A 27,549-nucleotide genomic window follows, 5' to 3' on the forward strand; every position below is an offset into this window, starting at 1 on the left:
TTATATATAAAAAAAATACATTTGCGTTTTAATTTCATGAGGAAACACTAATTGATTGATTTATAATGAACTGCAGCTCTCCCAAAATGTCAACCTATTTCTGCAGAAAAACAGTAGTGTTACCCTGAGCCTCCAGTCCAGAATCCACCCTGTTTCACCTCAACATTGCTAAGGTCTCGCCCAGCCTCTCCCTTCCTTCAGCTGTCTGTGAGATGTGTTTGTTTAAATCTTTCATGACCTCACCCTTCTCTTCACCTGTGAATGTGAAAGCTTCACTTTCGTCCATGACCACTCCCCTGTCTCCAAAGCCATGTCGACCTTCAGCACGTACATCAACCTCTGTCCTCTGCTCCATTCATTTAGTTTACATTTGAATAATGTGACTTGACTTCATAGCCTAACCATGAGATTGATTAGCATTTTAACAAAGTCTCATAATGAAACTATAGTTGGTGGGACAATGTTAAATGTGTTATTACGATGATTTTACTTTAAATGTTGTATTTATGTAATGACAACAGTAACCCCGTGGTTAATTTTCATAACGTTGGTAAATTGATCCACACTGCTTAAATGGTTTCTCCATTGGCATATCACAGGGGCGCAATGGCATTGTTGAATTAGTTTTCTTCAGATCGGCTTTTGACATTTACATTACATAAGTGTTTACCTGACACGCCGTCGCCAACTTCAGCTGTTCTTTAACAGGAAGTGACGAAACTGCACTAGAATCCACTCCTGTCGCTTTATAGGGGTTGGCAGATTGTTGTAGAACATTAGCGGCAGCCCGATATAAGGGCTAACTAGTCTTTATGTATCACACAGGGAAGTTAAGAAGTTAAGTAACCCGACAGACCTCGGAGCGAACAGTTTGAAACCCTGCAGGAATAGAGACAGAGGAGAGAAACTCGACCTTTCATCAGTGGGATTCAGAGAGAAGGTCCACATAAAAGAGTGGGAGAACGACACTTGTCTCAGTTACATAAGGTTTGTTCAGTAGCTTAACATCTGAGATCATATATAATAATGGTTATTCGGTTAGCTGTTTTTGATAGATGAGTGTTTCATAACCTTGTGTTGATCACCTAGTGCTTCATAACAGCGTTTTTGAGTATCGCGTGAGTGTTCTATGATGGCCAAAGTGCTGTCTGTCTACGTAACGTTAGGCTCGTGGGATTTGAGACACGATTTTTGAGCGCCCCTAAAACACAACAGGAGAGAATAAAGAAAAAAAAAACCGTAATATTTATATACAACGACTGAAGACAAGCGACATGACGCATTGTAACCAGCTGCGGCATTTCGTTTGACGTCTGATTCCTGACGCTTGACTGACAAAAGTGTAAATACGAGCAGTTATTGTAAATTTGTGACACGTGCAAGTGAAATCCCCAAAAGCGTTTCTAGAACTTTCCATGTCTCATCACCACATCTTTACACCGAGCGCCACAGCCCGTCTTTTGAAGTAATACAATACAAGACAAAACGAAGTGTGTTTGCATCATTAGAGCCCCATATTGAGTATTGTCTCAAAAGTTAATAAAGCTCTCTGGGTTCTGCTCTAGTGTTGTATAACACTGCGGTCAAGCCAGCCGCCACTTCGAAAACGACAGTCAAACTAGCACTCACTCGGTTTTATTATGTGCGCTTATACTGCGCATTACGGTAAAAGCGGCTTTTTGGATTTCAAAATAAAGCGATCTATTTCGAACATGGTTTCAGTCTGTCGGTTGTGAATTAATTAAAATACAAATGCATTTAGAAAATTAAATATATTTATATATAATTTTACCCATAAAACGATATATGGTATTGAAAAAAGAACCTCAATTGCACTACAATTGAAGGCTTTAACCCAGGCCAAACGGGAAAGATTGACAGTTATGTTGCTAGGTGGTTGCTAGGCTTTTTAAAGCTGTTTTTATACTGCTAGTCAGTTTTTATATTTTTTACAACACTCTTATCCCACCTCAGTGTGTCACCTAAACAATATCAGGACTGTTCAATGTGGATTTTTTAATGTACAGAAATTCAAAATGGCCTATATGTATTATTATTTCTTTAACTTCAGATCATAATTGAAAGAAAACTGTCCGATTGCACAGACTCATTCCACTTTAAAATGAGAGTAGACAACCTCAGTGAGTCACCTAAACAATATCAGGACTGTTCAATGTGGATTTTTTAATGTACAGAACTTCAAAATGGCCTATATGTATTATTATTTCTTTAACTTCAGATCATAATTGAAAGAAAACTGTCCGATTGCACAGACTCATTCCACTTTAAAATGAGAGAAGACCACCTCAGTGAGTCACCTAAACAATATCAGGACTGTTCAATGTGGATTTTTGTATGTAGGCCCTACAGGCCTTCAAAATGGCCTATATGTACTAGTTTTCCATAACTTCAGATAATAATTAAAAGAAAACTGTCCGATTGCACACAATCAATCCACTTTAAAATGAGATTATACCTGCTCAGTGTGTCACTCAAACAATATCAGGACTGTTTATTGTGGATTTTTTAATGTACAGAACTTCAAAATGGCCTATATGTATTTCAATTTAGCTGTTCATGCTATTTCCACCTTCATACTCTCTAGATCCAATGTGACATGTGCAAGAGGTGGTACCACGAATGCTGCCTGGGCATGTCCAAAGCTAAGCTGAAACAGGCCAGAGCTAACATGTGGAACTGCCTTGTGTGCTCTTAAATCCATTAGTTTGCATTACTTCTGTTTTTATTTAAAAATGTGCATATTTGAAATTGTTCTTTTTCTTTTAAATTATTGCATATAGCTCCAGTGTGTGTTCTTGTAAAAATATATTTTTATTTCAAAATTTTAATATTTGAATTTTTTATTTTTCATTTAAACTATTGTATATAGTTCCACTGTGTGTTCTTGTATAGACAATCTTGTACAATTTTTCAGAAATTATAAATATTTTTAATATCATTCCAAAAAATAAAAACAAAGTAGCAGTAATCTAAGATAATTAATTTTGGATAAAAGTTGGAGTTCACAATTTTCTTCATGAGCCGTTACATTTTTTTACAGATGTTAAGATTTCAGTCCTAAAACTTCCAGTATTCAAAAGAAAAAAAAAGATGGGTAAAAGCACAGGAAGCAGAATGTGATAAAAAAATCAATTGGATTCCTAAGCACCATGGACAGCGTTAGGGATTTGTACACAGTACAGGTTTCAGGACTTAGGGAAGTAATGCAAACTAATGGATTTAAGAGCACACAACGCAGTTCCACATGTTAGCTCTGGCCTGTTTCAGCTTAGCTTTGGACATGCCCAGGCAGCATTTGTGGTGCCACCTCTTGCACATGTCACATTGGATCTAGAGAGTATGAAGGTGGAAATAGCATGAACAGCTAAATTGAAATACATATAGGCCATTTTGAAGTTCTGTACATTTGTATTTTAATTAATTCACAATCGACAGACTGAAACCATGTTCGAAATAGATCGCTTTATTTTGAAATCCAAAAAGCCGCTTTTACCGTAATGCGCAGTATAAGCGCACATAATAAAACCGAGTGAGTGCTAGTTTGACTGTCGTTTTCGAAGTGGCGGCTGGCTTGACCGCAGTTGAATAACAAGATGTTAAGTTGATATTGATTGAAGGCAATGAGGTCAGTTTTATTGAATATACATTATATTCATTATAGAACAAATATAGGATATTTATCCAGCAGTAGAAGTAGATCGGTTAAAGGGGCAGTTCACCCAAAAATTAAAATTCTGTCATCATTTACTTACCTTGTTACATACCTGTATAAATGTATTTGTTCTGACGAACACAGAGAAAGATATTTGGAAGAATGCTTATAACCAAACAGTTCTTTGACCCCATTAACTGCCATAGTAGAAAACAATACTTGATAATTTTGTTGAACACAAAAGAAGATATTTTGAAGAATGTAGGACAGTAAACAGTTCTGCAGCACTTTTGATCTTGTCATTTCTCCTACTATGGTAGTCAATGGGGCCAAAGAACTGTTTGGTTACAAGCATTCGTCCAGATATCTTTCTCTGTGGTCAACCAAACAAAGAAATTTATACATTCGGAACAACTAGAGAGTGAGTAATTCATGACAGAACTTCATTTTGGGGTGTAGCAGCATAAACTGTGTAATAGTGCTTACTATAAAACATGGATGCTATAGATGCACTGCAAGCATGTATTTAACTGACACTTTTATTCAGAGAGACTTTGTCACTTCCTTTTGACTTACATTGCATTTAATGTATACATTTTATCTGTATGTGTGTTCTTTGAAATCGAACCCATGACCTTTCCTACTGCTAACATAATACTTTGGCAACTTTGAACACTAGAATGCGAGGAGTGACACAATCGCAAGGCATCCGTCACATGGGCCGTGGGGCTTTAGTTCTTCTGCACTATGATACAGTTTTTTCATACTTAACAACAGACGAAACAAAATTGAAAAATATATATTTGTGCAGCTTTTTGTTGATGCTTCTTTTCCGAAAGAGAGAGGGATTTATGGGATATCCAGAAAATAAATTTTGTTTTTGTTTTATATTTGATACTTCTGGTCAATTGAAGCCGTTCAAAATCTTCAGTATAATCAAATGTTACACTGTGACTAATAGAATGAAAGTTTCAAAAGAAGGCCTTTGTTGTTTTTAATGGTCTGACTTTTGAACAAACCAGTTTAGTCTTGGAAACTTTTGTCTCCGCATTCTTTGGTTGCTGAGCAGCTACAACAAGGAAGTGTGTTCTTCTCTAGCGAGCGACCATAGTAAACATATCTCTATTTGTTTATAAAATGAAATATTAATTGTTCTCTTCTCTAATAATAACACAGTCAGATACTCTAATGATTGATGAGCTCAGATCAGTTGCTCATAAACACAGAAGCACTGTACATTAAATTAGGGATGCACCGAATTGAAAATTCATGGCCGAAGCCTAAAAAATATTAAACACTTGGCCGAATACCGAACACGGAACATGGCTTTTTGCATTTCTTCTATTTATTTGGCCATTTTTGCACTATTGCATAAACTGAATGGTCAAATTTTGATTTTTGTCTTGCTTTTCAATATAATACAGTATAACATAAAATTTAGCAAAACAAGTAGGCTAAATTAAAAAAACTTGAATAGCCTATATTAGGCCTACACTCCAAAAAATGCGTTGTTGGATTAACTTAATTTTATTATGACACCTATTTCCACACAATTGAATTGATTTGTTCGAATTTAAGATTTACTTGTCTGCACAATTCACCCAGTTTAAGTTCATCAATTTATTTTATTTAATTTCAGCTGAATGTAATTCCTTTGTGTTGAGCCAATTAAATTTGAATGCTTCAGTGATGTAAGCAAGATGTAATGTAAGGAGCAAGCAGGAAGCACCAGATAGTTTACTGCATGACCACTTGCAGATTATTTACTCACTGAGTAAGGCTGCATACATGAAAAATGGCGTAAATGTGCTCGTCCCCAACCTCAGTAAAACCGTTACTCTTCACCACTATGGTAACCCCTCAAAAATCACAGACAACAGAAAATCTTCTAAATTTTAACATTACAGAACAGTAATCACTAACAAGTCTCCGTGTCTTTCATCCTGCACAAAAACACACATACAATAACATTTAATTTTAAAATTGACTATCTAAATCCAGTCATAAGGGCAATGCATGCTGGGAATTCAGTCCACTGTGTAGTTTCAGTTAGTCAATGAAAATGGTTCATGTTGTCCCAACACAAATGGAATAAGTTATGTCAAAGAGTCGCCTATTTATGTCAGTATTACACATTGCGATTGTGTTTGAACAAGAAACACACACAAATATGTTAGATACAACTATATTGATTAAGTTAAACAAACAACCTCCAACAATCATTTTTTTTGAGTGTATAACTGACTGCTGAAAGAATGTACTGTACTCTGTACTCCTACAACAAAACACTTCATTAAAAAGTGTCATTAAACATTATAAGCTAAAAAATATGATTAAACGAAAAACTGTTGGATAGGCTACAATGCAAAATGTTTTAAAGAAAAAAAAAAACATCCATGCAAGCAATTCTGACTGACAACCATTTAAGTTCACATCTCTCCTCCAAACTCCGCCCACTAAAGCTGACTGTTCTCCCAGAAGGTGCACTCTTGGCCAGGATGCACAGAACTTGACAAGTTGTTTAGTACAGGGACCTGTGTGTACGCGACCACTGTATGATGTCAAAGGATGTCGCGAGCGGCGTGGCTACTGTCAGACCGCCTGCTCCAGTCTGAAGTACACAAGTTAACGACCGGTAAAGATGCTTTCATTCGGAGATTTACTCCGGCGCGGCAAGTTCCGTGCTGTGTCTTTCTCTGACACACAATGCCGACACGTTAGCTGCATTAATGACGCTCTCTGTGCGTGCTGGTTGCTGCTTGATCAAATCACACGTCATTTCACTTATTCGGCCGAACACCGAACATGCTTTTTTGCTATTTTCTGCCGAATATTCGGTTGCCGAACATTCGGTTCATCCCTACATTAAATCAGTGACAACTCTGCCAAACAATGATTTCCATGTCTTATCTGGTATTCACACTGAAATAGCTGTAACATATTAGTGGTCTTTTTATCTTTTTCTGATAATTTTTATGTTATTTGTCCTATAAATAAGCATTCAAACCGCTTAACCATAGTTCCCACCACAAACACTTGATAAACTTTAGTCATGTTGAGTCTAGGTTTGGTAAGATCAGAAGTGGTCTGCTGTTGGCTGGGCCAACAGCCACTTAATGCCCATGTGTGAAGCCAAGAAACAAGTTCCAGAGAGTTCAGCAGCCATTTCACATCTGTTCACACATGTGAGCGTTTGCCCTGAATGCTATTTCATGACATGTAGGAAAAGAATGTTCAACATACAATGTTAGAGATCAGAGGAAGGCAGATATGAGGATTGTTACATAAATCTGTGTTTCTTGGATGATTTTAAAAGTTGCAGTCAGGAATGTAGTGGCAGGCAGGTGTGGTGAAAGAAAAGCAGCTTAATGATCCAGAAAGTGGGTGACGACTGGGTGAAAATGTGTAGTTGTCAATAGGAGAGTGTCATTTGTAATTAACAAAGTACTGTACCATATTTAAATACATCCCATAAAGCTGCTCTTTTTCAGATTTATTCAAAGAACTGGTTTAAACATGGTTTCCTGCCTACAGTGTTGATAATGTTAACAGCATTTGTAGTGCTAGATATCCAAAACATCATAATTTCTTTATAATAATCTATTTAAATGTGTATACTCTGTATTACACTAGTTATATGTTTCTTAAGCAATATCAAACTACTGTGACCTTTGAGCATGTTGGAGTAGCCTGCATTTTTCTCTTTATTTATCTTAAAGTTTAAATATTGGCAGTAAGTTGCATTTTTTCGTAGGGTGGATCAACCTTGGGAACTAACATTTAGACTGTATAGCATATTTTTAATTCCACTGACAAATGGGCGCATAGCCTGGGGTCTTGCCGCTCTGTCAACCCTCCATGTAGTCACTTTTAAGTGTTGGGTAAAAAGAAGTGTGTTTCTAGTTCTCCCACGGTAGATGTCCTGGCAGCTGAATTAACTAAAGAATGTATTTGCTGTTGTTCAGTTCAAAGCGAATGCATGTAAAAAAATTGAAGTTAAGAAAATAAATAGCAATTTGTAGATCCAAAAAAAATCTATTATAATGCAGAGGCAGAATCAGTGTTGTGCCATGATCACCTCTGAGCCTGTCCTGAAGGACACTGCAGATATAAATAACACACAGATGAGATCCAGCTATACAGCTACTGCTACTACTCATCTGGTCTCTGATTGTTCATGACAATTTGTTCCTTACAGTAAAAAGTTTAGATCTAATATAGAGAAATAGAAATGTGTAAACTGTGTAATCACTGGGTTAAAGCACAGTATGGATAAGATCAAGAGATCCCGGAGTGGACAACAAATACGATCATGATACGTTTTTTGTGTACGATATAATAGAACTTGAACTTGCACGTAGTTGGTGGTTTGACTTCCTCACATGGACTACCCACCCACACAAAAAAACAAAACCCGCCCTTTATCAATGACCCTCCCCAGTTCTGTCTTAGTGTTTGTTACTCTCTTTCCAGGGCCACTCGGTGGTTGCCTTCATCCTCACTTTTAGAGTGGAAAACCAAGTTCCGTGCCATGGAGGATTATTACCAGATCCTGGGTGTGCTGAGAAATTCATCCCAGGATGAAATAAAGAAAGCGTAAGTACCCCGTGTTCTGTTATGGGCTGCTATTTTTAGACATGATAGCGGTAATAGTGCAACACAGTGGTTAGTTTATACTGGCCCCTGCAGACCTCTGCTCTTTGCTGCTGGATCTTTGTCTCTGTTAGAGTGTGTTTTCACATTATCTCTCATCTGATATTCAAATTCCTGTGTGATTTGATATGGAGGGTGTTTATGAACAGTCAGAGAACATAAAGCATTTTTTGGTTTTCAAATACATTGTATCCTTAAGCTCCGCCTTGTTCATTCGGGGTTCATTCACTCTTTGGAAAGCGTTTTTTTTGTCCTCTTTTGTTTTTCAGGTAAGCAAACTTCTATTGAATCGTGATTGTGTAGGTCATTGAAAAAGTGCTGATGGTTAAGAGGGGAATGTCTAAAGCACATAGCTATGGAGGGCAGACTCTATTAAAAGATGCGCAAAGGACAAATCCCCATGTGTATGGAGTGTTTGGTTAAGGCCATTAACCCTTCTGTATGCTGCTGGGTCTGTATTGCTGATTCAGGCCTAGCCTGCAGAGATGCTGACCTTCTGTCACACCTACTGAAGTCGTATTGTGTGGCCTGACCTGTATTGTGAGTGGTTGTTAAGGTGTATGACTTTGTAAAACACTGTCATCATAAAAGAGGGCAGTTTAAAACATTGTTACATTTCAATGAAAATATTTGTGTGGCATTTCGGTTATAACCCATCACAAACTGTGTCTTTTGACTTTTAACAGTTTTCATCCTTACTGAATTCTGATTTCACATTTGCTCTAAATGTTTGCATGTTTGTTAACATGATAACATTTATGAAGACGCAGCTCCAGTCAGACTGAAGAATTTGAGTTTGCCTAGTCTGCTTAGAACTTAATCGTATTTTATTTAAAAATAGATGTGTTTGTGTTTGTTTCCGACAGGTACAGAAAACAAGCATTAAAGTGGCATCCAGACAAAAACCCAGACAACAAACATGAGGCAGAGATAAAGTTCAAAGAGATCTCAGAGGCATATGAAGTCCTGTCAGATGGTATTGGCTCCTTTTATTGTGTTACAGATCTAATGCACTGCTAATTATTTCCCAATGTTACTTTTGCCAATTGTCGTTGCAAGTTGACTTTTTATATTTTAATAAATTGTTGTAAAACGGATGCCAAGAAAACATCCACCATATGCAAGTGAAAATGGCTCGAGGTTCTCGTATGCCGTTTAAACTGTGAGTGTCGGGAATGAGCTGTCCTAGTCTAATAAGGCATCATTAGTGTGAGGATTCATGTCAAGAATCAGGAGCAACTGCTTGTAGAGTTTCAATAAATGTTTATTTTTATTGCAGACACTTAAAAAAAAAATGACGGTAACATATGCAGCCACATAAACATGCACTGGGTCCCAACATCTCCCGGGACTCCCAGGCCAACTAACTGTCATTTCCGAAATGACCCCCTTTTCACCAGTCGGGCAAAACCATTTAATTCATATGGGGGTGCCCACATAATTACCAAACCACACTCTGTTTAAACAAATATAAATAAAGAAAATATTTTCCACCTTCATATGAAAGAAATACAAAAAACAAAACAAAATAATATAACAGTAATATAATATACAAAAACACAAAATACAACCTATTTAAATCCAAAACCCTATAAACCAAATGAATCCCAAACCTACATTCCCCATAATTCCCAGAAAGAATATAAAGGTCATCGGGAAACAGTACACCCGTTTAATTGCCAGCCTCTGACTTGCCAGCCTGCAGCCAAGAACCAGGGGTAAGAATAACCATAATATTTTACTTAAAATAAAGATTTGAAACCCAAATATTTAGCTTGTTGTTTCTTTGGTGTGTCTTTCTTTTTTTTAATTCTAGCAATACAATTAACAAAGACGCAATTGTTTTTTTAAATTTTATTATAGTACAGCATAACACTAAATACAAAATACAAATGCATAAGCAAACAACAAACATTAAAGAAACAAAATAAACCTTTAAATTATTTATAAACCATATTTATTAGTGTGGCATTGGCCATCACAATTAGTTAGATGGTTAGTTAGTTAGAATTAGCACTGTAAAAAATCCAACTTGGAAAATGTTCTCCCAACAAAGATAAATAAGCAACTTGAACCGAATTTTTAGTTAAAGGAGTCAAATGATTGTTTTGCATATACTATACAAAAATTAGCCTAAACATGTTTCTAACGAAGATTATTTTGTTAACTGGACTTAGATTCTCAAGTTTTTGGCCAAAATGCGTCAGAAAGTTCGCCTAACTTACAAAACAGTGTATTCTGAACATACAATATTGCAAGAGTTTGAAAGTTCACAAGATGCATTGCAGCATGTTCAATTCTGAGTTTCTTATTGGTTTTTCTTTTAAAGATGAGTGTTTTAGTTCTTGCTGGCTTCATTTATGCTTTAATATCATTGTTACTGTTAGTGTTTAGAGTTTTTTAATGAATGATGGTTTTTTATCGTTATCATGGTTGTGGTTTGTGTGTTCAATGTTGAGGTGTAAGTGCATGACACATTGTCAAAACTGGTATAAATACACTTAACACAAACTGTAAAGTTTGTAGTTATTTGATCAAAGTTTAGTTTGGTTTATTTTTAAATAACCAATCTATATTCTCTATTTATGTTCAGCCAAAAAAAATATTTTGTTCTGTTGTTCATTAGGTAAACTTGACTATGTTGTGACAACTAATGACTTAAACATCATTTTTTAAGTTGGGTGGACTTCAGTCTCCATTTGTTGAGTTAACTCAAAACCGTGCTTGTGATAGGCTGCACATATTTTAAGTCGACTCAACAATTTTTTCTACAGGGTTTAAATCATGGGCGTTTTAAAGCGAACATGTTGAAGTGTGACACACGTCCTCTCAGAGTTAAGAATAGGAAAGAATTTTTAGAATTCGGCAGAAAGCAGACACTCTTCTGACCTAGATTGTTACTCTCCAAGCCAACATTTCTGAACTGTTCAAAATTGATCCACTGTGTTTGTCGTTTGTGTGGAATTGCACATCTTCTGCTTTTGTGTAAGCATGTGTATTATTTGTTTGTTTGTTGTTATGTTTTGTTGTACATTACTGATCATTATGTGTTTTTTATGTCATTAACTAAAGCATAGGATAAAGATTATATTTTGTGTGTTTGTGCTTGCTTGTTGTTAGTGTGAATGCATGTAGGGCTGCATGTTGCATTATTTATAGGGAGAGTGGAGACACAGAAAGTAGATTCTAAAGAGTATTGTGGCCATTTGTTGGAATGTTGTTCACATATGAGTGAATAGACGTTTACACAAGGGTCATTGCATGCACTAACCATGTTTTTAACAGAGTTATGCTAACATTTAGTCAGCATCAGAGTGTTTGTGCAATTCCATGTATAACAGGACAAGAAGTTAAGCTAATTTTCCTGTATTTGTTACATTTACTCTGAACTGTTACCTTTGTTCAGATTCACACTAGTGTGACACGCACGTCTTTAGACAAACATTTGATCCAAAGAAACAGAAGTACTTGGGCTTTTTGGCGATGTTTTATGACGAGTTCAATTTTAGACAAAATAGGTAAAGGTGTGGGTGGAGGAGTGTGTCATTAATGTGAATCATATTATCATATTTGTATAGTACCTGTTTATGCCATGTGAATCTAAAAGCCACACTCTTGTCTTTTACAGAAAACAAACGAAGAGAGTATGACAGATATGGCAAAGAAGGACTATCTAATAGAGGTATGTGATACAGTATTTCCATTTTGTTTTTCTTTATATTTTGTTGTTTTTAATTGCTTTTTTCTTTTGTTAAATAAAGGAGGCCATTATGAAGAGGACTACATGGGCAGATTCACATTCCGTAATCCAGATGATGTCTTCAGGGAATTCTTTGGAGGCAGAGATCCATTTGCAGATTTCTTTGGTATGTGTCATTTTATTATTGATTTAATAGAGAAATATGTATTGAGAGATGGGACCTATACAGTAGAAATTGCATATAGAGAATGGTGATTTCAATGTATTTTAATGTTTAAAAGTTGGACTGTTTAACTTGCGTAATTTCAGCAAAAAGAGGTTCTTCTTAGTGGAAAAAGGTTCTTGAGCTAAGTGTTAAAAATAAGAATTTAATTCTCAAGGCAAGAAAATGAAGGTCATGCTTGGAGTTATAATTAGGTAATTAGGCTTTGTATTAGATTATTTTAACCTAGGTTCATTAGCCGATTAGCTTTTTCTGTTAATTCTTGACTGCTGTATTTTATTCACACAAAAAAAGCAAAATGTGCTTCTAACTTGTATGTGTATTATAGCAATATATTTTTATATTAATGATATTACTGCGCTCAATTTAGGGTGCATAGAAACAATGGCGTAACTTTGTTTTGAAAAGTGGTCGGGACAGAGATGACAAAAACAATACTTAAATATATAAAGGGTTATTACAGAACCAATTAATTAATCATATATAGTGTCCGTCCATTGGCTACTCCGCTTTTCGACTCCAGCTTTCACAGTATTTGGTTCCCAAACTGTCAGTAGGGGAAGGTCACTTGGCTGTTGCGGGGCATTACACTTAAAAACAGTTTATTCCTATGAATAGAAATGTCACTTGTTCATTGGTTTACACGTTTTTGTGCTTGAACACCAGATGCACAAGCAAGCGCCGCGAGTGCGGATAATGCACGTATTTTTATACTGGCCTGAAGTCGCGGCTCTCTGTTTTCCGCAAATATAACTTATGAGTGTGAGCAACGGAAGATGGTGAGAAAGCGGCGCATCCTGCGTTTTCCACGAGTTTTAGATGTTAATGGCCCCTAAGCAAACACCTTCCGCAAGCATTTCTTAATTTCTTCCAAAAACCTGTGCCACCCGCAAATTACGCCTATGCATGGAAAACAATTGAAGAGTACATAACTAGGGATTTTTAAGGTCCTACTTTGGTTTATGGAGTGTCCAACAATAAGTTTATGTACAGAGAAGGTGTAAAAACACTTAATAATAGCTAGTTACTTTTACCTTACTTCTTAACTGACTCGTCTAATCCCCTCCTTTCCGCTAGCCTAGTCTGATGTGATTGGTCAGATGGTCTAGTCTGCTGTGATTGGTCTACCGCGAATGAGGCGGTTCCGCGAATCGGACTAGGGACGACTCGTTTGCGTGATTCAGAGTCGACTCCCTATTTTCCAAGTCAATAACTTTGTTATTCATTCACCTTTGGATTTACAATTTGGCAAACTGCTTACTTTTCAAACACGGCAACATTATACACTGCATGAAATGTCATTTTCATGATCTCATGTTATGTACTCTTTAAGCCCACACTTCCTTTTTATTTGTAATAATTCATTATACATGCACCAGATTTTGTTGATTGGTTGCAAATCCAGGAATTGTTGTATCCAGTTTTTCATGAACAGTCATGTTTACCTGAGATTTAATCAGACATTACGGGGTGGTTTCCCGGACAGGGTTTAAGCCTAGTGCCAGACTAACTTAAATGTTAGAGGTGTCTTTATCAAAAAAAAACTTGCACTGACATATCTTAAAAATAGTGAGATTGTTTCGTCTCAAGATGCACACAGTAATGTTTCTTTGTAAAGTATGTTTTCAAAAACAACTCTAAGTACCCAAATACCCTAAGGCCTACTCCTGGTTTAAACTAATCCCTGTCCAGGAAACCGCCCATATATACAGTATATTAACAATGCTGCAGTTATATTACAATGAATCATGGAAAAGTGCAATGCACATTATGGCCTCTTTCTTGACGGAACTCCCGCCTTCCAGGAAAAAAGAGCTAATAATTAATCATTAAAGTCTGGGGAGTGTTCTGAACAAGAGCAATGTGAGCAATTTATGGGTCGATGTCAGGTTTAATTGTTGGTGGGAAATATGTGTCCCTGCTCACAAAACCAGTCTTATGGGTCAATTATTCAAAATAAGATATTTATACAACATCTGAAAGCTGAATAAATAAGCTTTCCATTGATGTATGGTTTGTTAGAATCTGACAATATTTGGCCGAGATACAACTATTTGAATATCTGGAATCTGAGGGTGCAAAAAAATCTAAATACTGAGAAAATCGCCTTTAAAGTTGTCCAAAGGAAGTCTTTAGCATAGAATATTACTCACAAAAATAAAGTTTTTATATATCTACGGTAGAAATGTACTAAATATCTTCATGGAACATGTTCTTTACTTAAAGAGTAATTCTTTTGTGATTTTTAAGGTCCTACGTTGGTTTATGGAGTGATTACGTACATACATGGTGTAAAATCACTTTCATTTTCTAATAATAGGCAGTTATTGTTACCTTACGTATTAACTGACTCTCAAATGATTCGTTCGGCAATTCATCTGTCTAATCCCCTCCTTTCTGTCAGCCCACTCTGATCTGATTGGTCAAATGGTCTAGTCTGCTGTGGGCGTAAATCTGTCCCGGAACAGAAATTAGAACAACAGACGACTCGTTTGCATGATTCAGAGTCGACTCCTTTTTTCCCAAGCCAATAACTTTGTTATTCGTTCACTTTTGGCTTTACAACTTGACAGACTGCTTACATTCACACACAGCAACATTACACACTGCATGCAATTTAATTTGAAGGATATTGTAATAGTTACTCATTAATATCCTAATGATTTTTGGCATAAAAGAAAAATCGATACTTTTGACCTATACAATGTTTTTTGGGCTTTTGCCAAAAATATTCCCGTGCTACTTAAGACTGGTTTTGTGGTCAAGGGTCACATATGTTGTTTTTATTGTGACCTTAACCAGCGATTCAGAGAACTTAGAGGTGTCCATCTTCACCATTCACGTAGATAGGATTTGGTCTCGTATGACTGAAATAGCTGCCTGGAGGTGTTGCAAATCTGTGTGCCAAGTGAAATAACTTCCCTTAAATGGACTTTGACTAAATCTGTCTGTTTTAGAATAAAATTCCATTTTATCAACATTCGAAGTGTATGTGATGTGTTTTTAAAAAGTTTATAAAAGTAAGAATGCTGACATTGGATCTCTAATACTAAAATGTATAGTGCTAGACACAGCAGAACTAAGTAGTCATCGATTGAACACTAGTGTGCCACCCTGTGCCCACTGGCCCTAACTGCTGGGAGCAGATGGTAGAATGCCATGTGTGTAGAACATACAAGCACTCTAAATATGGAGAGGGTGCTCAGAACAGCAAGTGGGTCGAGATGGGACCATGCATCATCCATTAGGAATGTTCTCAGAAATAGCTTCTGAATAAAAGAGGAGCAAGAGAAAGGGAATGCTAATAGCTGTAGGGGTGAGCGAGAGAGAGAGAGAGAGAGAGAGAGAGAGAGAGAGAGAGAGAGAGAGAGAGAGAGAGAGAGAGAGAGAGAGAGAGAGAGAGAATGTGTGTATGTATTCAAAAAAGGGGATAACATGCATGTGCATGTCGGTGCAGAATGTCAGAGGGCTCAGAATGATTTCTATGCGAGTCCAAAAGTACTCTCTCTGAAACACTTTCTTTGCTGACATAAGGTCATTGGTGTTTACTTGTGTTTATGTAGCCATGACAAGGTTGTGGGCGAGTTAGAATAACAGTGTGTGCAAGAACATAGCAGACAGGGTTTAGACTGCCAAATCAAACTGCTTGGAGGAGATGGAAAAGGTTCTAGTGCTGACTGCTTAAAAAAGTAACCTTGATCCAGGAGCAGCAATGTATGTCGAGTTACACTGGTGGTGACAACATTATGGGGATCAATTCAAATAGATCTATATAACCCCCACCCACCTTGTATTTCTGTTCAAAGTTAAAACCAACACACTGTACAGTTGCGGAAAAAATGAAGAGACCATTTAAAAAACATTTTCTGTTTTTTTTTTTCAAATTTACTATTTATAAGTCTGTGTTTTTAGGTAAAATTATTCTTTTTGTTTCATTCTGTGAACTACTAACAATATTTCTCCCAAATTTTAATTAAAAATATTGTTTCTATTTGTATTTATTTGCAGAAAATGAAAACTGAAGAACCAGGTCAAAATAACAGAAAAGATGCTCTGTGTTTTTTTTTTAAACAAGAAAACAATATTCCTATAGTATTTAGGAAAGTTTTTTTTTTTTTCATTTTTCATGCGTCTTGTCATGCTGTCAGCTGTTGGATGACTTCGTTGAAATTCAGCAAACACTGGACTGGAATGGCCACAATACATTTAGAAATGATGATTAACTTAACACTTGGAATGGTCTCTTAATTTTTTCCACGGCTGCATTTATTCAAAATTTGGCAAGTTGGTAGGTTTGGTCCCCTCGAGGAGTGATTCATGAACTATTACCGTTGTGACCTTGAGCTATGTGCTTTATTCCCAGGTTGTTCCTGTAGTAAATGTAGTGGAGTCACTTTGAATACAAACATCTGCTAAATGACTTTGTCACAATATTCCAAAATACTTGTGGTGTTGCCCTCACACTTATGAGGATTATGAAGAAGAGGTTTTAAAGTGTGCCTTCAGTACATCAAGCCATGTGTTCAAAGGGGCAAACAGAAATGAAAAAATGAACTTTGTTCTGTCTTTGGATTCAGCTGATGACCCCTTTGAAGATTTCTTTGGTGGGCGGCACAGAGGTGTAAGCAGGAGCAGGATGGCAGGTTCATTCTTTTCTGGATTTTCACCCTTTGGTCCCTCCTCTCCTGCGTTTGACATGGGTATGTTCATGTCTGTGTACCTGTGTACTGCTTTTTTATTGGCATACGTTTCTGTATTTGTGCATCTATGTGTGCTTCAACATCTCTGCAGGTTTCACCCCGTTTGGCCCGATGGTTGGAGGGGGCTTCGCCTCGTTCTCCTCATCGTCATTCGGAGGCGGAGGAGGCGGCGGAGGAGGAGGAGGAGGAATGGGAAACTTCCGCTCTGTCTCGACATCCACCAAATTTGTCAACGGACGAAGGATTACCACAAAACGGTACCATAGAACATTCCGCAGTTGCTTTTCATTTGTTGCAACACTTTATGCATGTTAATAAGGCATTTGCATATAATGTTAAAAGTTTCCCACTAAATACTGCTTGTATGTTGGTTGCTTATTTGGTTAAGATTTTACTACTTATGGAAAATTCTCTGACTGTACCGATACTGACTAAAAAACGTGTTATTTCAGCATTGTAGAGAACGGTCAGGAGAGAGTGGAGGTAGAAGAAGACGGTCAGCTTAAATCTCTCACAGTCAATGGTAAGGAGCAGCTTCTTCGACTGGACATCAACTGATCTCTCAGTTCTTCAGCTGAACGTTTGAAATGTGTAACCCAAACATTCCTAAACATAACCAACCCTCTCAACCAGGCAGGTGGCTACCAAAACTGCACTCCACTAGTCAACAAGAGTAGGTCACATGTGACACATTAAAGCGCTGTGTGCTTTTGGTTGGTGCCGTTACCTTCCGTACTGTGAATCGCACGGAAAAACAGGGTAAAACTTCATACCAACTTAAGCTGTCTTTATTTTTATTCCACGTGGACCATTTACTTCTCACAAGACCTCAGTATGAACAAGCGCAATTCATTATTTTCTATCAGATGATGGTCTTTCATTGTTGTTCTGTTACTCATAAGTGCTCATTGCCTTCAAACTGGAACTAAACAAGCTGTATCTGCTTTCTGCTGTAGAGCTGTTCTACTGTTCAGCTAAACTTTTATTAACAGCAAGCTTTCCTGTGGCTCAGTGGTTAGAACATACCATAGTCATGGGTTTGATCCCAGGGGATTGCACATAGTCAGAAACAAATGTATAATACAATGCAATGCGAGTCACTTTGGATAAAAGCGTCTGCCAAATGCATAAATGTAAATGTAAACTGTTAAGACTTGAACAGTTTACATCCACACTCTTAATAATTTATCAACAGTTTAGTATCATGAACAAATGCTAACTACTAACACCAGTTAGCTCATATTAAATATTAAGAACTTGTGTTTCTCATTTTGGCTTCTCATCTAACTGTTGCATAACCTGAGGCTTTCCACTATTTTAAGAATATAATATAATGTGTGAGTTTACATGCTGGATTTTTTGTGTTCTTTGTACGAAACCAAGAAAAGCTGGACTAAGTTTCAGGTTTAATAAACCTTACTTTCACATGTATGGAATGTTGCATTTCTTTGCATGAACTGACTTTTGTGTGCAGATGTTGGTGTGTCCTGTTGCTTGGCTGTCTCACATGCGTTTCATAACAGCGCTCACAAAATAAAAAAGACCAAAAAATAACACATTGCTTTTCAAGATGCATCACCTTGTAAATGCTAGCCTAGACATTATTCACACAGGCATGAGCACATAACCAATGTTTGTGGTTTATTTTTGTATCACTTTACATTTAACAACAGAATTGCACCTTTTATTAACAGCAAGTGTTTGTGTAGAAGTCACATGCTCCAGCAGCATTTCAACAGCATTGCGAGTGTTTAGATCAATCAGCAGATGTTCATTTATCAAAATTATAAAGCTCATAGTTATTGACCCTGATGATAGTTTTATACCCATTAAGTGAATAGCCAGGATGACAGTGAGAAACTAGAGTAGATTTTTTGGAAATGTTCTGAAGTTAAAACCATAAAATAACATATTACTTTAACCATCAGGAAGAAAACATAAAATGCTCCTCAGACTTTTATGAATATCAGGCATATGTGCATGTTCATGTATGCACAATGTATCATTGGGTTAACACAACAGTAATAATAGTGAAGTGTTAATTTCGTGTGATTGTTAATGATGCTGCATATACTGTACAGTACATTGTTTACACCCTCACTGAGTCATACTGTACACTCTCCTCTATTGACATAATATTTTCCACAGACTTCCTCTGTAACATTCTAGGGGAATATTTTTGTAGTTTGTTGTTTGTATGTCCTGTCCTAGTGAGAGCAAATTTAACTTAACATTTCTTTCCACTGAGCATAATGTGATGACCATTTTAGTGGACGCAGGTTCTGAAGGGGTTAATTAAAGAAGTTCAAATGAAGAGTTTGGTTACAAAATGACAACTCATGTTTTTTATTATGTTGTCCTGTTTTTATTGTGTTAGTTAGCTTTGTTTTTGTTTGTTATTATGGCTTAAATCAAAACAAACCAACTGCAGTTTGATTGATATTAATTGGAATGCACAATAAAAAAACGTGATTTTGAAAAAAGTTATCTCAGTTTGGAACCAAACTCTTCAAATATACAGTAGGTCCACACAATTCACAACAAAGCGAACAAGATAAGTTAAAAGGAAATCTAATCAGCACGTTTATATGAGAGCATTATAAAAACGATGTCCTTGTTAAAAGGAAGAATTGATACGATAAAGAATAATTGTAAGAAATTAAGATTCCGTTTGGAATCGACTTCCTACTAATGGTAGCCTACTGTACAGATTGGACATTTTCAGTGACATTTCCGAGTATCAAATCAGACTTTTGATTATGGGATGTGGAATAAAACCTAATAACCTATGTTATTTGTAGTACAATGGCGCCCCCTGCAATCAAAGTGTTACACGAGCATCGTTTCCTGTTTTACATCTAGACTTGTTTACAGTAGCAGACGCTTTTATTCAAACCGACTTGCAAATGAAGCAGCAGCATTTCCCGTCTTATTATTTTTCTAATAATTACATTTCCCATGTCCTTAAATAATAATAATAACAAACATTTGCTTTAAATGTGATGTGAAAGGCAAAATAGTGTATTTTCTAAAAAATATTGTCCGCAACGAATGGGTAATTATACTAGACCGCGAGGTGGCGCCGTTTCTTCAGTGATATGACATGATGTGGAATAAAGGACAATAATTGTTTACAACAGGTTCGCAAGTTTTCACAATTTGTCATTCTGTGACTCACACAAAATGAAAATAAATACCAACATTCAAAACTTTTTGTCAAAGCAAATGTGAGATTTTTTATTTAGCCTAGTCAATTGTGCCAAATTGTCATCTCATGAAGCTTTCAGAAATGGGTTTTGGTAGAAACGTTCAAAAGTCCAAAATAGATGCCAGTGTTCTGATTCGAGTGTGTACTTTGGTTTGAAACAGAAACATTTTATAGGGTGCGTGCACGGCCAGAGTTGAGGATACACACTATTGGCTGTTATAAAAATATACCGTATAAAAAGAATATTACAGGTCTTAGGACAGTTTGGCCAATAGAAACTATACAGCATCCATGCAACTAGTTATACCAATAAATTGGCACCCGTGGAAGTAATACATTTCCTTTTCAAAAGCCATGGGTTCCATGCACGTCCTGAGAGCAAAAGTAATATCCAAGTCTTAAAATAATCCGCGATTGTGATAAAACCGGAAGGTGAAAGCATCCAAAAGCAGATGAAGATCGTTTTATTGCGGTCCTCTCCAGACTTTATGAAAGATGTTAAAGATAAGAAATAAAAGAATAATGTGGCCAGCTTTGGTTTATGTGCTGTGATGATATCAGATTGTCAGAACAGTAGGAAGTGTCTTGCTATAGATGCTGGGTTCATTAAAGATGAGGAATATGCTTCCCTGGGTGTGCAAATGATGCTTGGTGTTAGACATGATGGTTGGAAGAGTTCCAATATTTGTTTCCAGTGGTCCTGTCTAATCTCTCAGTGACTGCTATAAGAACCGTATTTTGTATGTCACCTAAACTAGCATGAAACTTTTAACTAGATAGGTAATACATTTGAGTTAAAAAGACTTAATTTGATCATAGCCAAGACAAAATATATTAGATATATATCTGCCCTGAGATCATGATCATACACCCCTGTTGATCCCCGACAATAGAAACAGAAGTTGCAATGGCTTTATTGGTTATAATGGGAATTGTATGTAAATGGCCACACAGCAAAATCATCAGTGTTAAAAAAAGTCATATGAACTCTCACAGTGTATATATAATCCACACTTTGAGAGTGTGGATTACATATACACTGTGAGTGTTAATTTGACTTTTTTAACACTGGTGATTTTACTGTGCACTATAATGTATTAGGTTCCATTGGTGGGATGTTGTACAGAAGGAAACCAAAAAAGACCAAATCCTACTGAAATAAATCCCTATTTAAAAACCTAACTTCACTTTGGTTTTAAAATGCTTAAAAAATCGCCAATTTTTAATGGAAACCACTAGATTGTGTATTTTTTTCTCAGCAGATATATAAAACAAAGTACCACTTATATTTGAAAGCATTTGGCTAAAAGCAACATTGAAGGCAACAGAAACGAGATAATTGAACAGAAAATAAAACCCTATATTGGTATTAACAGGTTACATTTATTACCATTTTCTCCCCCTAATATTTATGTATTTCTCCAATCAAAGTAATTAAATGATAATGGATTAGGGAAACATTTTCAGTCTTATCACCCCGGTAACCGGCATATAATAGCATAATATTCTGATCTGCAAGAAAAACAAGGACGCTTTTAACAATGAAAACACCACCCTGAATCCTCTCCTTATTGAATGCATCAGCCAATGACTGTTTATATTTAAAAAGCTAGATATCATCTCTGCTGCTGCCTTTCACAGATGAACACGCTGCTTGTTATTCAAAGCTCGATGAGAACGAGAAACCTGAACGCTGAGAGCTTTTACTCCGTTGGGAACACATTTTTGGGACACTTATTTACACCGTCCCTTGGATTTAGACGCCACACCATGATTTGCTTGAATGCTTTTCAGAGAAGCATCTGAATGTGTTTGTATGAAGGTGTGCAGTTGGTAATACAATAGGAATGGACGGGGTCATGGAGACAGTAATAACACGTCCAATCATACGGCTGAGAAATTGAGTCTTGAGCACGGTGCTTTTGTCTCTGTTTGACCAGGCTTGTTATTCCTTGTGCTCTTTCTGTCTCTTTCTCTCATTTGTTGTCCTTCTCCTTTCTTTCATTAATGTGTCTTATATCCCTGCTGAAAAAAACAGCTGTTTACCGTCAAACCCATTATAAAAATCTTTCTTGCAGTGTACTTCGAGCCTTATTTCAATTCGCTAGACATAATATCTATGGGTGTTTTATTAGTTTCCATCTGCCAGATAACATCCCACCAACACATTACCAGTAAAGAACCACAGAGATCATTATAATTTCCATTAAAACCAATAAAATCCTCATTAAAACCGTTACAGTGAATTCAACAGAGCTTCTGTGATGGTTTCAATTGTTGTTACTTTTAAGATGGGATGTCTGTTGTTAAAAAAACAAAAATTTTATGATGTTATCACTTTTATTGCTGCAACCTGTTGAACTTAGAAGGTTTTAGGAGATCGATATTAAAAAGAACAATAATATCTCCGGATGTTACCTTTGGCATCTGCTCACTGGTTCTTATCATGTTGATTCTTTTTTCAAAGCTTAAGTGTCTGCCAGACAACATGAGATTAGTTAAGGTTTTTCTATGAAATGTATTCTACTTTTCACCTTTGTGGAGGGGGGTGGAGGAGGTTTAGCAGCAGACGCACGCCTTTTCCGGAGATGAAAAAAGGTCCGATAGTTTGAGAAGCAGCATCTGTCCCTTTTCTTATCCTCTCTCCCCTTTAATTACACAACACAATAGCCACGAGATGTGCCCATAATCTGTTCGCATAATCAGCCTCTCTTTTCTCTCTTCTGAGCCCCTATTCCGTACGCTAATTCAATATAAATGTAAATTAACACGCGAAAAGAATAAAGAAATCTCAATCTATTTACATGACTAATCACAATAAAAGCGTTCCACATAAATATGAATGAATGCATGACGATTATGTGTGTGTGTGTGGGGGTATGGGGGGGGATAAATTTCTTATTTTATATGCACACAAAAACACTTGTGCTTGTGTTATGATGCACAAGTGTCTGTGAACGGCTGGCTAAATCTCTAAAGACTGTGTCATTATAAGTGTACAGGCTGCTTTTCAGGTAAAGGCTCTGTGCAGAATTCACATAATCCAGTGAATGACATTGTTTCTGTTTTGGGATGTGATATAATTAAAAATTAAATAAGGAGGGTACAGAGTGCACTATATGACAATGGTAATACTACCTGTTCCCCTTTTCACGTCACAACGTCAAACTTTTTATTGATTTTATTGATTTGCTAAAAGTTTAAGGAAATGCTGAGAAAACATTGTCAGAATCTCATTGGACTACCATGGGTGCATGGTTGAAAAAAGAAAACAAGATCTGTCCAAACTAGCTAAATATTGTTTAGGTCTTCCTCAAGACTTTAAAGGATATTTTTAGTTGAATTAGTTGAATAACCCCATTCCATTACTTTGGTGTCATTGATTTCAGAAAACTGCGTATTGGAAAACAGGCAACCACAGAAAACATGGTCATTGAACTAATATATAAAAAGAATCTAAAATACTTTTGTGTTGTGCAGGAAAGTCAAATCTAAAGGAAACAAATTTGTATAAATACTGTAAAATAAACAACTACTTAAACAGACAACAACTTAAAATGTAAAAACTTAAACTTTTTAGTTTACATAAAAGACTAAAAAGTGTATAAGAGTGTAAAGTGTAAAGAAAACAAATTTGATTATTATTTAGCTTTTTACTTGTATTATTTATTTTTCAAATGTCAAATTTTCTCAATAGCTCACAGCTTTTTCCTAGTGGCATAGTTGGTCTGTTCTGACAGCCTGTCCAAGTATACAGCCCATAAATGGAATAAATTCAATTTTCTGAATCAAGACGTGGTTTGGCATTAAAAAAGATGTGAATGTAAACACTACAGACCATAAACTTGAGAGGACTTCAGATGTTTGGTAATACTGTACTTGTCAGGCATGATCTGATATAATGCAAAACAATGTGTCAGTTATTCAGATTGTGTCATTCTAAATCAAATTCAAAGGATTATGAATGTGTCTTTTCAGATGTAGGTAACACTATTTCATTAATGCAGAGCATGAAATGTTGTAGTTTGCTCTTTGTGTTTATTCATCCTTGAAAAAGCAGATTATTCTGTTCCAGAAATGCCAACATTATATGTCTTCTAGGTGAGCATGTAATGACAGATAATTCACCCAATGTTCCATATCATCTCTCTGTTTTTAGGTTCAGCAATTATTAACATAATTCATGATGGATGACTGAATGTCTGTGCATTAAATATTATCATCACAGATAGTTGTGATTGAGTAGACTTTGCATAGTTTCGCGTCTTTGTGTTTTATATCATACAATGTCATGCATTAGATCCGTATCTGAGCTGTATTAGGTTCTTCTCACAGGTAACCCCGATGACAATGCATTGGATGAAGGCTCAAGACAAACTGCTCTCCCCAGCCCTGCTCCACACAACCGTTACCTCAGAAACGTGCCCCAGAACCCTGTGGAGGAGGATGATGAGAGAGGCCTGCCAAATCTGGGATTTGCTAAAGGTTTGTACCCCAGCTTGATGTGCCTGTAGGGTAGAGGCAAGGGGCATCGTTTATAAAATGCTGCGTAGAAACCGTCCTAAATTAGATTTTACAATCATTTCACAAAATGCATATGCGTGTGATTTGTAAAACAAACGTACGCACATAAAATGTGTGTATGCCTCTCTTCAGATGTGAAATCTATAAATCACAAATTATCTTGAAATTGTGCGCAGCTGAACAGTTTCAGATACCTATACATATATTTGTTCTGATGAACACAGAGAAAGATATTTGGATGAATGCTTGTAACCAAACTGTTCTTGGCCACCATTGACTACAATAGTAGGAAAAATTGCAGTGGTACTCAAACGTGCCCCAGAACGGTTTTCTACATTCTTCAAAATATATTTTTTTGTGTTCAACAGAACAAAGAAATGTATAAGGCAATTACAAATGGTGTCCAGTCAATGGTGGCCAAGAACTGTTTGGTTACAAGCATTCTTCCAAATATCTTTCACTGCCAGAGAGATTTCATACATTCTTAAAAATAAAGGTGCTTCACGATGCCATATAAAAGAACCGTTTTTGTCTAAATGGTTCCATAAAGAACCATTAACATCTGAAGAACCCTTCTGTTTTACAAAAGGTTCTTTGTGGCGAAAAAAGTTTTTTTGGATAATAAAAAGGTAAGAAAGAGATGGTTCTTTAAACTGTGGTGTAAAGTATTGGAGTAAATGTAATTAGTTACTGTACTTAAGTATCTTTTTGGCTACTTTGTAGTTGTACTGAGTATTCAAGATATTAGCAACTTTTACTCTCTACTTGACTACATTTTTAAATATATGTACTCTTTACTCCACTTCATTTGTAATGCCTAATGCAATTACACATTAGATTTTGCATGGCACCTAACTTTTTCTGCAGCAGTTTATTTCTGCTACAGAAGAAGCAATATTGCCACTTACAGGGCATTGAAGGTACTATATCTTGTGCATTTTTCCCTTACTTTTTTCAAATTTCAGAAGCCGTTTCACACGTCACGATACGGAAAAGAAGTCAATCGCAACTTCCGTTTCATGGTGACTTTAAACTGTTACAAGACATAAACATACAGAAAGCTAATGTTAACGGCATTTACCTTTCGTCTATGAATTTAAATTGTCGTAGAAGGTTTCGCTTCTAGTCCGCCTTTTTGCTCTTACAATCGCAACTTTTGTCTTGGCCAGTTATCACGAAACACCCCACAGACAACAAAAACACAACTCTGATCGTGGTGTCCTTCAGTTTTTTTAATGCGATCGGGGAAAAGGCCAGAGGGAAAACTTAGTTCACGTACGACAGCCCTCTTTACTCGTTTCGAAACTTCCTGATCTTATCCGGTCGGAAAGTGCCTTCTGTATCCATCAGAACAAAAAAATGTATACAGATCTGGAACAACTTGAGGATAAGTAAATGAAGACACATTTTTGGGTGAACTGCATGATAGGGCCTAATTAGTAATGTGTCATGTAGCCTAATGATTGTGGTCATATTACAACCAGATTTTGTATTTTCTAGGTATTTTTGACCCTAGACGAAAGAAACTCTTGCTAAAGGAGATGGACACCAAAAAGAAACGGATGCCAAGACTGGCTCCTCGATTTGGGGTTTGGTTTTAAGAGTTGTGAATGAAGGTCTCTTAGAAGAGGAGTCACATGAGAGAAATTTTTGCAACCCTTCAAAAACCGAGCTGCAGCATTTTGAACCTAGGCGAGAGAGTAAAGATTTTGAAATACCATAATAAAGTGAATTGCAATAATCTAGTCTCGTAGTGATGAATGAATGGATTGCCATTTCCAGAGATTTTTCAGATGGACATGGCTTAATTTTAGCTAATAATCGAAGTTGAAAGAAACTGGTACCAGTTATAGAACTGATATGAATGTACTGTATAGCGTAATGCAACAAGTTTCATTTCTCTGTCTTTATTGCTCAATTCTTACATTTACATTTGTATTTATTTTATTCATGATTTTAAAGCATTTTGAAGGACATTCTCCTTCAACTGGGTATCAGTCATAGGACAATTAAGGCCACCTGAAATACATTTGTTGATGATTTAAACCATTTAACGGATCTTCTCATTCTATACAATACTGTATGTTTACTAGCTACTGAATAAAGTTACTTGCTGTCTGTTTCCAGTACTCTGATATAAATTGAATGAGGGTGATATATTGATAATTTATTATTATACATATTTTAAGGCACTTTAAAATGTGTGTGTTTGCTATATATTTGGTGCATGATGCATTTTGTAGTAAATAATGGAACAAAAACGAAATATTGACATATGTAAAGGATGCTTGAAAACATAATGAAAGTGACAAATAAAGGACAATGCTGAAGAAAGAATGATGAGAAATGAGAGAACAGGTTGGTAGGCTGAAAGTGGAAAGTGAAAAGCACAAGGGAAAAAAGAGGGAACGATCATTGAATTATTGATTCACCAATTTGAGAGAACACGTTTTCACCATATATGTCTTTTGATCCAGTCTTAAGCACTGTATCAATATTTTAGAGAATATTCCAGATATGGCATGTGCCTTTAGAACTGGGTTTGAATGTTACCCTTGCTGCATGTATATTTTTTCTACATGAAACAGACACCTACATCGGCATTAAATCACAATGCATATATATTTAAAGGAAGTTAATAAGAAAAGTCTACAAATTATTCAGATGTTTCTTTGATGCTTTATTCTCATATTTTGCCTGTGCTTTATGAATATGTATTACTGATTGGTACATGTTATTGCTTCTGATTGTGATCTGCACAATCTGTACCTTTCTAGCAGATGTGATTTTCTTTTTCAGTATTGGCAGCATCATATTTCTGTAACTATGTTTGTGTTTAATGTTTTTGCAATTTTCTAAAATACACCA

The 27,549-nt window shown here is 36.2% G+C and overlaps 1 protein-coding gene across 1 annotated transcript; it reads left to right on the forward strand.

Annotated features, from left to right (window-relative positions):
• Positions 1-714: 714 nt before the first annotated feature.
• dnajb6b (DnaJ heat shock protein family (Hsp40) member B6b) lies at positions 715-27,549 on the forward strand. Its single transcript, XM_057336517.1, has 10 exons — positions 715-987; positions 8,147-8,269; positions 9,193-9,302; positions 11,955-12,008; positions 12,088-12,192; positions 16,827-16,949; positions 17,041-17,206; positions 17,402-17,472; positions 24,493-24,642; positions 26,182-27,549. Exons 2-10 carry the CDS (start codon positions 8,205-8,207, stop codon positions 26,280-26,282), a joined length of 945 nt encoding a protein of 314 aa, XP_057192500.1. The 5' UTR covers positions 715-987; positions 8,147-8,204; the 3' UTR covers positions 26,283-27,549.

The sequence above is a fragment of the Triplophysa rosa genome, linkage group LG1 (genome assembly GCF_024868665.1).
Source record: "Triplophysa rosa linkage group LG1, Trosa_1v2, whole genome shotgun sequence".
NCBI lineage: Eukaryota > Metazoa > Chordata > Actinopteri > Cypriniformes > Nemacheilidae > Triplophysa > Triplophysa rosa.

Coding starts and splice junctions, on each gene's coding strand:
- dnajb6b (XM_057336517.1), top strand. CDS start 8,205: ATGGAGGATTATTACCAGATCCTGGGTGTGCTGAGAAATTCATCCCAG. Junction 9,303..11,954: donor ATATGAAGTCCTGTCAGATG/GTATTGGCTCCT, acceptor TGTCTTTTACAG/AAAACAAACGAAGAGAGTAT. Junction 12,009..12,087: donor AGAAGGACTATCTAATAGAG/GTATGTGATACA, acceptor TGTTAAATAAAG/GAGGCCATTATGAAGAGGAC.